General features: G+C 39.4%; 1 protein-coding gene across 8 annotated transcripts in view; it reads left to right on the plus strand.

Annotated features, from left to right (window-relative positions):
* The window catches only part of AHI1 (Abelson helper integration site 1), a 100333-nt gene extending 88588 nt beyond the window's left edge, over positions 1–11745 (plus strand). For 5 of the 8 annotated variants that reach the window (XM_030022649.2, XM_030022648.2, XM_030022650.2 and 2 more), the window contains exons 24-25: positions 6152–6231; positions 10301–11745. In XM_030022649.2, the coding sequence (XP_029878509.1) occupies positions 6152–6231; positions 10301–10535 (315 nt within the window). In that variant the 3' untranslated portion in view covers positions 10536–11745. Of the gene's footprint in view, positions 1–353; positions 534–6151; positions 6232–10300 lie in introns of those variants that run through there. The other 3 variants (XR_003924637.2, XR_003924638.2, XM_030022654.2) reach the window with 3 other exon arrangements.
* The last annotated feature ends 574 nt before the right edge of the window (positions 11746–12319 follow it).

A 12319-nucleotide genomic window follows, 5' to 3' on the forward strand; every position in this document is an offset into this window, starting at 1 on the left:
GAAATTCATGCCAATGTCTCTGTTGTATACAGAGCCACGGTTCTGCTAGATACTCACAGTTAAGTTAATACTGTTAGACATAAGGGTTACAATATGGTGAATCTGATTTAGATAGACTTGTTCTTTAAAAACAGTAGAGAGGGGAGAAAAAGCAATTATAAGTTAATTTAAATAGGAAGGTCATGGCAAAAGAAATATATGTAATTCCACTAGCAAAGCTCCCTGCCAGTTGTTAATTTAACGGGGAAATATGTTGTATTGGGTTTGCGTGGCAAGGTTTTGGTAGCAGGGTGGGGGGCTACAGAGGTGGCTTCTGTGAGAAGCTGCTAGAAGCTTTCCCCCATGCCCGACAGAGCCAATGCCAGCCAGCTCCAAGACAGACCTGCCTCTGGCCAAGGCCGAGCCCATCAGCAACGGTGGTAGCACCTCTGGGATAACGTATTTAAGTAGGGGGAAAAAGAACCTGTGCAACATCACTGCAGCCAAAGAGAGGAGTGAGAACATGTGAGAGATACAGCCCTGCAGACCCCCAGGTCAGTGAAGAAGGAGAGGGAGGAGGTGCTCCAGGCACCAGAGCAGAGATTTCCCTCACAGCCTGTGGTGAAGACCATGATGAGGCAGGCTGTCCCCCTGCAGCCCAGGGAAGTCAACAGTGGAGCAGATATCCACCTGCAGCCCGGGGAGGACCCCACGCCGGAGCAGGGGGATGCCCAAAGGAGGCTGTGACCCTGTGGGAAGCCTGCGCTGGAGCAGGCTCCTGGCAGGACCTGCAGATCTGTGGAGAGAGGAGCCCACACTGGAGCAGGTTTTCTGGCAGGACTTGTGACCCCGCGGGGGACCTACACTGGAGCAGTCTGTGCCTGAAGGACTGCAGCCCCTGGAAGGGACCCGTGCTGGAGCAGTTTGTGAAGAACTGCAGCCCATGGGAAGGTCTCACGTTGGAGAAGTTCGTGGAGAACCGTCTCCCATGGGAGGTACCCCATGCTGGAGCAGGGGAAGAGTGTGAGGAGTCCTCCCCCTGAGGAGGAAGGAGTGGCAGAGCCAACATGTGATGAACTGACTGCAACCTCCATTCCCTGTTCCCCTGCACCACTGGCGGGGGAAGGAGGGAGAGAATCCAGGAGTAAAGTTAAGCCCAGGAAGGAGGGAGGGGTGGGGGGAAGGTGTTTTAAGATTTTATTTTATTTCTCATTACCCTGGTTTGATTGGTAATAAATTAATTTTCCCCAAGTCGAGTCTGTTTTGCCCGTGACAGTAATTGGTGAGTGATCTCTCCTTGTCCTTATCTTGACCCATGAGCCTTTCATTATATTTTCTCTCCCCTGTCCAGTTGAGGAGGGGAGTGATAGAGCGGCTTTGGTGGGCACCTGGCACCCAGCCAGGGTCAACCCACCACATGTGTGGAGGGGTACAGAATAGCAGGAAAGAAAATGATGAGTGTGGTGTAGTATCACAGCATTTCTCCCAAACTTGACTCATTAGAACAGTTTTGACAGGAGGCATCAACATGTTTCTGGGGAGTTAAGTACATTGCTATAAATCCTTTAACCATGGACTGTGTAATAGAAAACAAAATACAAACTTAATACTGAGTTTAATGTCCACAAGACTTGTCTGAAAAACCATAGAGACATGTTCGTTCTTGCCGTCTGTGATCCCAACAAATCTTTAATTAGATCAAGTTCTGTAGAAAGAGCTTCTGTGGGAGAGGGAGAGTTCCCCTGTGCAGAGTAGGCTATAGAGCAAACACACTTACTTTCATGGCTTGAATCACCTAAATAGATTGCCTGCACCACTCCATTCTCTCCATCTACTTAGTCTGCAGAGAACGTCTGCAGACCATCAGTCTTACAGACAATTCTGCACAGCCTAGAGGAAAGCACTACCAAAGATGTAGACTTGGGATGAAACTTTGTCCCTTATATTTCCTTTAGATGACCTCTGCTTTGGGGTTTGCTATGAAGCGTGTTCTGATACATATGATTGTTTCTACAAGTTGCACAGGGATGGTTTAGTGCTTGGCTTACTGCTGTGAATTCTACAGCAGGGGTCAGGAACTGAAATGCTTTTGTGTATTTCGCCTTTGTTTTGCCTTGGTTGCTTCTTCTGTGGCAACACTGAGACAATATTAAGTATCAAAAAATAGAGGCCAAATGAGCTGTAAAGCAAGCAAGTCTTCTAGCAAAGGAAAGTACATATTTTATTACAATTTTTATTTTCACGATAGTAAACAAAGCAAAAGAAACTCCAGAAAATCTAAGCTTCTACAGTTGGTATGAACTGATGTTCTTTCCTTCTGATGGGCTATATCTTTCAAAGAATAGAGGATTAGAATATGGCAACAAAATTTAATGCCATTAGTGGCACTATACAAAGGAGCTCATATTTTGTACTCTGTTCAGTATTCTTGTGAACAGAAAAGTTCGAGATACTCGTCATAATTATCTGACACAGTTTTTTTTCTTTAAAGCAGACAGAGCCCTAATAATTCTGTAATAATATTTAAGCTCTGCAATCTAGATCAATTTAATAGCTAATGCTGTATCCCTTACAATGCTAGGTTTGCTGAATCTTGGTACAGAAACAGTGACAATAGTGCAAAGCTGTTTGGAGCTTCCTGTGAGAACTGCCCATGCATAACAAGAGGTCGAGAGGTTTAGAAATGGGGAAAGAAGAGATCAACAGACTCTTCAGCCCCTCCATACTCCAGAATTCTGTAGCTTGCTCCTTACATTAGCATGTCCTTGATGTATTCTCAGTGTCGAAGTGTTACCACTACCTCCTTAGCCACATACCCCCTGCCTGTTTTCCCAGCCTCTGCTCACTCATTCACTGTGCTCCTACTGCTGCGTCATCCGCTTGTTGCACCAGCTCCTGCACTGCCTTCTTGCATCTGCTGCTGACCCCACTTGTTCCTTCAGTACTGCAACTGCTTACTCACGTCACTGGGATGGGAAAAGTAGTTGAACGAGTGAGCTGAGGGACACAAAGGTATATGGGATAGGGAAAAGAAGGTAGTGGCAGTGAGATCTGCTTCAAAAAGATCTAGTATCTAGTTCCTGCCTCATTACATACTTGAAAGTTTGTAGGTAAGAAAGGTATCATACTTGAACTGTACTCTGGAGAATTGGGAGTCTGCCTACAGCCCCTGGGAATTCTCATTAGTTGCCATGTCAGGTGAACACAGCTATTCCAAGATAGTCTCTAATTGTGTGCTTTTCTTTCCTTGGTACCTATACTGAAATGCTGTGGTGGAATAAGTGAAAGCCTATGTGTGATGAGTAGTTTTTTAGAACAGATCATAAGAACCTTTGGTTAGGCAGCTTAATTTAGTGGATACTTTAATCTTCTGGCTGTAAAACAAGGATAATTTTCTGGGTTTTGGTGTCTGTAAGTATTAAAAAACTTAGTCTATTTTTTATAAGAGACATCAGTTCTGTAGTGGTACTTAAAGGAATTCTACCAAACTGTGCTTTGGAAAGGTCCGTATTCGATTATAGTATTAGTACAATGTTGAGATTCTGTTGTATTTACTCAAAAAGGAGGGTAAAAAAACCTAGTTCAACATCATTCGCATAGGATTTTCAGAAAAAGATTTTGTTTTGATTGCAAGTCAAGTGAAGTCATGATTGTGTATGGCAAGGAACTGTGAGGTTATGAATGCTGAAGGAAGTATTAATTACTTAGAGTCATTCCCTCTACAGCACTCCCTTGTATTTTCATATCAGTGCCATTGTATTTCCTTCTTTTGTATTTACTTTTACCATTGACTTAAGTCTCAAGTTTATTACTGTATTAACAAGGATTTTTGCGTGTGAAGTAGAAGATTTGTCTTCCTTGCCCTGCCAATGCTACATTATTATATTCTAATAGGCTGATTTTTGTCTAAACTAATCTAACAATCTGTGTTATTTCAGCAGACTAATTCTAATGACTAATGTTTGAACATGGTTGTTGTGGGTAGTATGCTTATATGAATTCAGTAAGTCAATGGGAGCTTGATCCTGTTTCTTCTAAGTCAGCAGAAAAATAATATTAAACTAATAAAATAAAACTAGGGAGCAGGACCAAGGTAAAAAAGTTCAAATTTCATTCAACTACTAACATTGACTAGATGGTTTTTTAATTAATTCTTTTAGAGTTTAAGAAAGTAATTAAACTGTTCAAGGCCTGAAACTGAGGTTTGGGAGATACGGGTTCTGGTTCCAATATGGTCTTCATTTCTGTGTGCCAAGACAATTTTCATCTGTGCCTCACTTCACCCCAAATTAAAATTGGACAATAGTACTTTACAGGGGAATGTTAAGTTTTATTCATTAGGGCTTTGAAATCTGTGATGGATAAGTTTAGTGCCTGAAAAGAAAGTATTTTTGTTCCATTTTAAAATACCAAAACTAATGCTTAAGTGATAAAAAGAACTGCCATGAAGCAACCCTCTATTTTCTCTTTGTTTAAGTTAAATACAGAGGAACCATGGTACACCTTGCCTGTGAGGTCACTCGAAATGAAATGAACAATTGGCAGACTAGAGGCTCAAGAACTGTAACTTTTTTTCTTCTCTGTTGCTTCCAGAAAGCTCTTGTTGACTTTGTGGTTACTTTTTTAGATGCTGTATTGTTGTTAGGCACTCCAGAGCTGCTGAATGATACTCCCTTCCTAATACTGCTCATTTTTAACTGGGGTTTTAAGTGACAGCAATGTCAGTAACTGGCTGTTTCCTGGAGCAATTCAGGCTGATAGCAGAACATTAAACATCTTATTTACAAGCAGATGAGTACCTCTGTTCTTGGCAGAACTGCATGGGCTGATCTTTTTAACATCAGGGATATATGAGAAATTCAGAAACAATGCAGTAGGTTTTGCTTTAGGCTGGCTATGAATCTGAAATTCAGCAGTCTTAAAAAATCAGAAATGTGGGCCAAGTTTTGAGGCTTGAGTTAGTTTCAAGCCCAGTCTTCTTCTTTACTTCCTGAAAAAATCTTATTTTTGCGGAAGTACCAGATGTAATCTCTCCCTCCCTTCTCTGGCCTAGGGCTCCAGTATCCTGAAAGAGACTTTTCCTCCAGCTTTCCAAGATCTGCATAGGAACCGGTCCCCATTCTTACAATGCCTGCCCGGATATAACTTCTGGGTTATTTTCCATGCATGCAGTACCAAACGGACACTTACAGAACATAGCTGTCCTGTCAACCTGAAGTAGAGGTCCACAACAGTTTTTCACTGACAGGATTGTGATACTAGGTCTGAACCTACAGTGTGCTGCGCTGCTTTCCACAGCTTTTCTCCTTGGTTGTGGTGCTCTGGAGGCCTGAAGTTCCTGGCTGGATGTGTAGTCTATGCCTGGTTCCAGAAGAGCAAATTTTGAGAGAGACGTAAGGCCTATCAGTTGTGTTGGCATCTGCCCTCCTTGAAAATGAAACTACATGGGTAGTTACCAAGTATTTGTGAACAGCCTGGAAGAAGGTAGGGAAAATAATCTGTCCCTGAAGACAGTAAACTCAGGAAGTGCACTCACATTTCCTTACAGGAATTCTTGCAGTAACTATGAGACTTGTTAGAATTAGAAGAGGTTTGTTTATACAGGGAGTGAGTTGCATAGAGATGCACTAATTAGATTGGAAAATAGAGAATTTACTTAAACTCTTCCAGGTTTGGTTGGTTGGTATGTTTTAGCCCTGAAATATAAATGAACCTGGAGTGATTTGAGCTGCTTTTGACTGAAACTTGCAGGGTTGAAACAGAGACAGGATTCTCATGGTAAAACTATGCAATAAGATGACTTTTTAGCATTCTCTCTTCACTCATGCAGTAGCAGAAATAACTTAATTCTTTACAGACCATGTGTATTTTAAGCTTACTTCAAGCAGATTCATAACCTCTTGTTTCTACACATACCCGAAAACTTTCTTTTATTTGCAAGTAGTTTGATGTTGTGTTTTTTTTTTTTAAAGCAGGGTGCTGTTTCCTTGTTTGTAACCACATAGGAGTTAACATTTTATGGCTGATAGACATTCTTTTTCAAACGAGGTATATTCTCTCCTTATTCAGGAAGCTGGTGGGTTTTCTATGTATGTGTGTTGGCCCCATTGTCTGTCTTCTTTTTACCTTCCTGCTTTTTTTTTTTTTTTTTTTTTTTTTTTTTCTTTTACAGATGTCACCAGTCACGAGTAAGTCAGGGGACCTAAAATTTAGCTCGGAGCATGACACAGATAGAGAGTCACCTGCAACACAGTAAGCAAGAAATACTTAAAACAATTTGCAGTGTTATTTCTACAACTGCTGTTAGAAAACTGTGAGAAATGTTGGAAGGGCTATTTTGTTCTAGCAAGCGAAACAAGTTAGCTTTAGGATAATCATTCAGAAAGTGCTTCCCACCTGAAATGTGAAGGAAATAACAGTTTGTATATATGTGTACACACACATATGCATACACACACCCTCTCCCCCCAAAAGAGCAAGGACTGTAATGTACATGAGAGTCAAAGCTCAGGAGTATGGGATTGCCCTGTGGCATCCCTTAGCTATGTATTAGGCTTTGTTGCTACAAACTGCAAACTATTTTTGCACCTTCTAAAAATTAATTAATATAAATTGCAGAAGGTTGTCACATACCAAGAAGGTGCAAGCTGGCATCTTTGATTGTGACACTTGCATTTTTTAAAAATTGTGTGTATTCGTTGCATGAAAGCTGTAAGCAGATACGATCTCAACATTTTGAACAAGAGCTTCCACAATATCTTTAGCTATTGCAACCATTAATACTTAAAAAAATACATCTGAAAATACTTCCTGTGTTTGCCATTACAGGTATCTGTCATCTAAGCAGTTATTTCACTGATCATTTTCCAGACTGGTCCCCTCCCCATATAAATAATCTGTGCACATACAGTGTAGATGCAGATACATATCTAAATTTAACTTATCTTTAAATCTTAATTTTCTATCTCCAGCTGTATCTCGATTTGAAAATAAATTGTGAGTGGAAAATTTAACCCTTATGTATGATGAGGAATGGTCTGTATAACTACACATTGACAGAATTGAGTGTTGAATTTTGGGCATAACTATTCTGATAGGACGTACATTAAGGAAGGAAATACTTTTAAAGCACAGTTACTTGTGACGGTTGATACAGTCTGTTAGAAGCCAGTATCAAAAATTTTGTATGACTCAACTCCATTCGTAGAACTTCAGGAAACAATTATTTTGAGTGACCTTTCTAGGGCATCCACTGAAGAATGTGGGACCACAGGTTTAAAATGTGGAATCACAAATCATTAAATCAAATTCAAGAATTTTGAGTCATGTCAAATGTGAAATACTCATTTTAATGGAAACTAAAGCTGTCCTGAGAAGAGGTCACACTGAAGCGTCATGCTGAAGAAACAGTGCCCCAAACCCGCTTCAGCTACATTTCAGAAAGGTGAGAGAAGACACCTATGTGCCCGGGTCCCTGGAATGTACTCCCTCCTCTGGAACTATAGGGAGCTGGAGCATCAAGTAGATGCCAGTCTGAAGTCATGCTTCATGTCATTGCTGTCCCATCTGGGCAAAGAGCAGCGTTGCAGAGCATCATTCACAAGCTTTCAGAGTACTGAGCCATTTATACCTGATCATTAGTGAAAGATGTCATAAGGTAGCGTTTGACGCTATACCTTGTCAGGGGAGAGCTGATTTGAAAGGAAGATAGACATGTCAGTACTACACAGCACTGCATTTTCCTTCTATGTACAGGACGTTCTAGGCTTTATCACGTTTTTGCTGCATTTGTCCCCAGTGCTTGTGTTTTGTCTGACATGGAGAGGGCAGTTGTCACTGCATGTTTTAAGATCAGAATGCAAATCTGAGTAATGTCAGATATGTACTGCAAGTATGTACTTTGCAAGCTCTTCCATGAATTAGAACATAATGAAATGTGATTCACTGGTCTTTGTAATCATAGCAGTGACAGCACATACCAAGTTTTTTTCAGAAGAGGTTACAAGTTTTTGCCTATTTTGAGAGCTGGAAGAGAGAAGGATCTGGTATTTCTGATGCCAGTAGTTTGAAAGACTGTTCCATATTTCTGTTCATAGGCTATCTATATAGTACAGATTAGATAATAAAGCATTTCAGAAACATGGCTGCATATTTTTCATGAAAACTCTCACTTCTTTGTACCTGAAACCATGCTCTGGAGGGCCCGTGACAGAACTGTAGTTTTCTTGTTCACTGCAGTTGATGTGTCTTGAAATAACCTTTAAAAATGACGTGCATGCAAGTGTTGTGATCTTAACTGGAAAAGTTTTCTATTTTAGCATCTAAAAGCAATATCAACATGACTTGAGGTCCAGTTCAATCTGTACTTAAATAGTTGCTCCCCCTAAAACATTGTTATCTTCCTTTTTCTGTGAAAATACACTTAATATCCATGACACATTCTAGTATATAGTAGGAATTATGCAGTAAATAAACTTAATAAGAATTAAGTGACATGTGATTGCCAAGTACACACTTTCACTATGGAGAAGTGAAACTGTTAGCACCTGCACAACTTAATATACCTTTCTTTGAGCCTCCAAATGAATGTTTGCTGTTTTGCCTGCTAGAACAGTATTCATTATGGCCACAATACCTGCTGTAAAGGAAAGTGAATGGCAAGCCCTTATGACATGTCTGTCTGGATGGAAATTATGGTTTTGCAATAGGAAAACAAATTTTACCAAGGTGGTAGTAGATTTTTATCTTAGCAAAGCAGTTAACCTATCTTCTGCAGACTCTAGAAGAAATAGAGAAATGTCCACATAATAGATGCTAAGCATACTAATGTTTTTATCAAAGTATCTCAAGGTTTTGATACGTCATCACATCTGATGTTCAAATAATAAAAAGATGAAAACTACGTCTCAAAATTTGAGTAGCTTTACACTGAAATTCTGCATAGTAGCCTCACCCTTCAAATATTAATGATTAGCTACTATTTGTCAGTACAGACATTATCTCCTAAGATATATTCCCATTGTACAGTTTTGTTGAGCTACACTAGGTAGTGCTCTCTGCATAAATTTACAAGTGATTACACATCAGACCCAGCTGAACACTCAGTTTGGTAGATTGGTACTTATTACTGATTAATTATGATTTTGTACCCTGGTTTTTCCTCATGCAGCAGTACTTCTTAAATTATTCCAGGAATCCTAACACAGGGGCTCTTGAATTCCAGAATGTTTTCCTTCAGGATGTTCCAGTATTGGAGCTGCAGCAATTCATGTAGTCATGAATACACAATTTAGCTTAAAAAAAAATTCAAATTTTAGGCAGTCATCAGTCCATTATCAAGGCTGATGTGTAAACATTTTCATCTATAAAATACGATAACATTAGGACAATATCACCAACAGTAATGCTTTTGCAGCACCCTTTTTGGGGAAACTGCACACATCTCATTACATTCTTTAGTCTTCATTCATCCACTCACTTATGTGTTTCAGCAGCATTCAACATAACAGTTCTCTTCACAAACAAAGACCTCGTGCTAGGCACAATACAAATTTTGAACAAAGACAGTACTTGCTCTTGAAAGGTTACAGTCAAAGTGTTATTATGTATTTATAGTTAAATAAAGTTACAACTTCTGCCAAGAGTGGGAATTCAGTGTAGAAGTGGTGTAACATCTGCATAACCCCTGGCATCATCTGCAAGACCAGTCTAATTCCCTTGTTAAAGGCACTGACTGGAAAAGATACAGGAGCTTGACTGATACTTTTAGCATTGTATGAAGTCTGATAAGCATAAATAGACATTAAAGTGATTTCTGATTCTGTAAATCTGTCATAGTTCAGGTAAATTAAAATGGAAAAACTAATCTATGCACTTTGCCTGCCTGTCTTATTCTTGTTGAATAAATAAACCAGGAATCTTTCTTTAATTGCAAGTATTTTAGTGTTTGAGCTTAGGAAAGAAAAAAAAAAAAGGTGCAGTGGCACTTTTATGAGAGGAGGAGACTGGTAATTTGTACTTTTAATTATATCTGTTGACTACTGATCAAGACTAGCTGATTTTTACGATCATGAGAAGTTCTTTTCAAAGCAATGCTATGATACGTTAAAAAGTAGACTAGTGGAGTGGTCTCATATTTTGTCTTCCTGGTTTTTCAGTCTTTGTTCTGCTGCAGAACGGTAGTTTTTGTAGTTGTTTCAGCATTGTACTCAAGGGGGAGAGGCAGACAATTCCTCTAACACATCAGCTGTGAGTGGAAAAAGCTCTAAATTTGGACTAACTTTGTGTTTCTTTTACTCTTTTTATATCTACCTTCCTCTAGAGGTGCAAAGAAAAAGAAGAAAAGGATACAGAGGAACGAGAGGGAAAATCAGCACAACTTAATGAGTCTCGATACTCCCGTATCATCAGTTACAGCTAATGGTGTTGAAAATGAACCTACAGCCCATGGGGTGAAACTGAAGAAGAAGAAAAAGGCAGCGAGAGGCTCAAATTTAAGCACAAATGGAAAGACAAATACTGCCTTTGAGCCTGAACACTATGACATACAGTCATAACTTAATTCCAAATACTGGCATAATACTCAGTACACGCATTGAAGGCTGCAACTATGATCTCACTTCAAGGATTAACAATAAACAAAAAAATATTAAAATATTAAAATATGCAAAATGGCACCAGTTGTGACTTAACCAATGGTGTAAATCTAGTTTGGAAGACTTTTGCCTTGGGTTCCTTGAAATCACCAGAAGTTGCATGTTCAGCTCCTCACTGGACTGGTAAAATCTGAAACTGTCAAATTCAATGTTAACCAATTTAATATCTGATTACACCTTAGCTTAGGCATTTCTGTAGATCAATCCATTGGGAGCAGGGAATCAAGTGAAAAAGTGTGATCTAGAGCAAAACAAGCCCAACTACTACATAAGTTATTAAATTAGCATTTTAAAATGTGTTGTAAGTAAAACAGAGGAGTGTTCAGAATGGTAAAATTACAAAGGAACGCTGGCGTTGCAGTGTACCTGAAAACATAAGCTTTTTAAAAATATTTTCCTGACATCAGATATTCACTTGGACTGCATTTTGCAGCTCTGAAGCGAATTGTTGAGTAACTACCTATGCAACTACACTGTGGGACTACTCATGCTTACCAATGTAAATAAGTGTTGCAAATTCCAGGTGGTTATATTTTTCAAATGAGGTTTTCTGCACATAATAAAGATGCATTGCAGTTTTGTCAGAGCTCCTGGCTGCTTTGGCAGCAGTCTTGCCAAATATACTTTCTTTCATCTGAATGAAATATTTCATATCCAACTGTGCTGTTTGTTTTACTTGTAGTCCTTATTCACTTGTGTCATTAATCTATTTTTTTACTTGAGTATTATGTTGTGAACTTTTACTAATTACTTCACTAATTATCTACAGTGCTAAATAATTTATGTTTTATATTAAACAAAACACTTTCTATCAGTTAGTGTTTTTTCTGGCTGATGATGTCCAGTTTATTTTTACTCTGCTAGGAAATTCTTCCTCCTCCCCCTCTGAAGCAATAAATAACATAAAATTAGAAAGCCCTTATTTAGTAGACAGGGCACTTGATTCCATTAAAAAAAGAAGTGAGAATAACAATGTTGGGCACTGATGTGTGAAATGCACCCAGATGCAGAGGACTAGTTGCTATATATTGTAATATCTTCCCTGCCCATGTTTTAAAGCCAGAAAAATCTGTAAATTTGTTTCTTTTGAGTAAAGCATGGCAGCAAATACTCTCTTTTGCCCCACTGGTAATTGTTCTTTGCTAACAGTCCTAGCTTTTTTTTGCCTAGAGCGTGTGTGTGGAGTCCTGCCCTAAATGGGGCTTGCATATGTGTATGGGAAGCTTATGTCTCTTTCCCCAGTCGGAGGTGGTGTAAAATTACCTTAATCTGAGGACTGCCCGATTCTAGGAAGGTTCCTAGCCTCTTATCTGTCTGCTTTTGTGATATATTCCAACTCATTGTTCTGCGTGACATGTGGGATTTAAAGATTTTATAAAAGAGAAAAATGTCAACATCTTATGTTTCTTAAACTGTCCTGGATCACATTTAAAGTAAGGGCAGAGCATGGCATGAGGCTCCACGTCAGGGAGAGCTGAGCAGTAGCCAAGATCTGGGAGCTCATTGGAAAGCATTGTAAAATGTTAATTTGGCATTGTGGACACTGAAGGCAGAAATAACACTTCAGATAAACACCAGAGAGAGATGGTAGTTCTAATCAAAGGCACAGCACCTCCTTTCATGCTTGCGAACTAGGGCTCCAATTATGTTCACTGCTCTGAAGCTGAATAGAGCTGCTTTGCCAC

Source organism: Aquila chrysaetos, chromosome 8 (genome assembly GCF_900496995.4).
Source record: "Aquila chrysaetos chrysaetos chromosome 8, bAquChr1.4, whole genome shotgun sequence".
NCBI lineage: Eukaryota > Metazoa > Chordata > Aves > Accipitriformes > Accipitridae > Aquila > Aquila chrysaetos.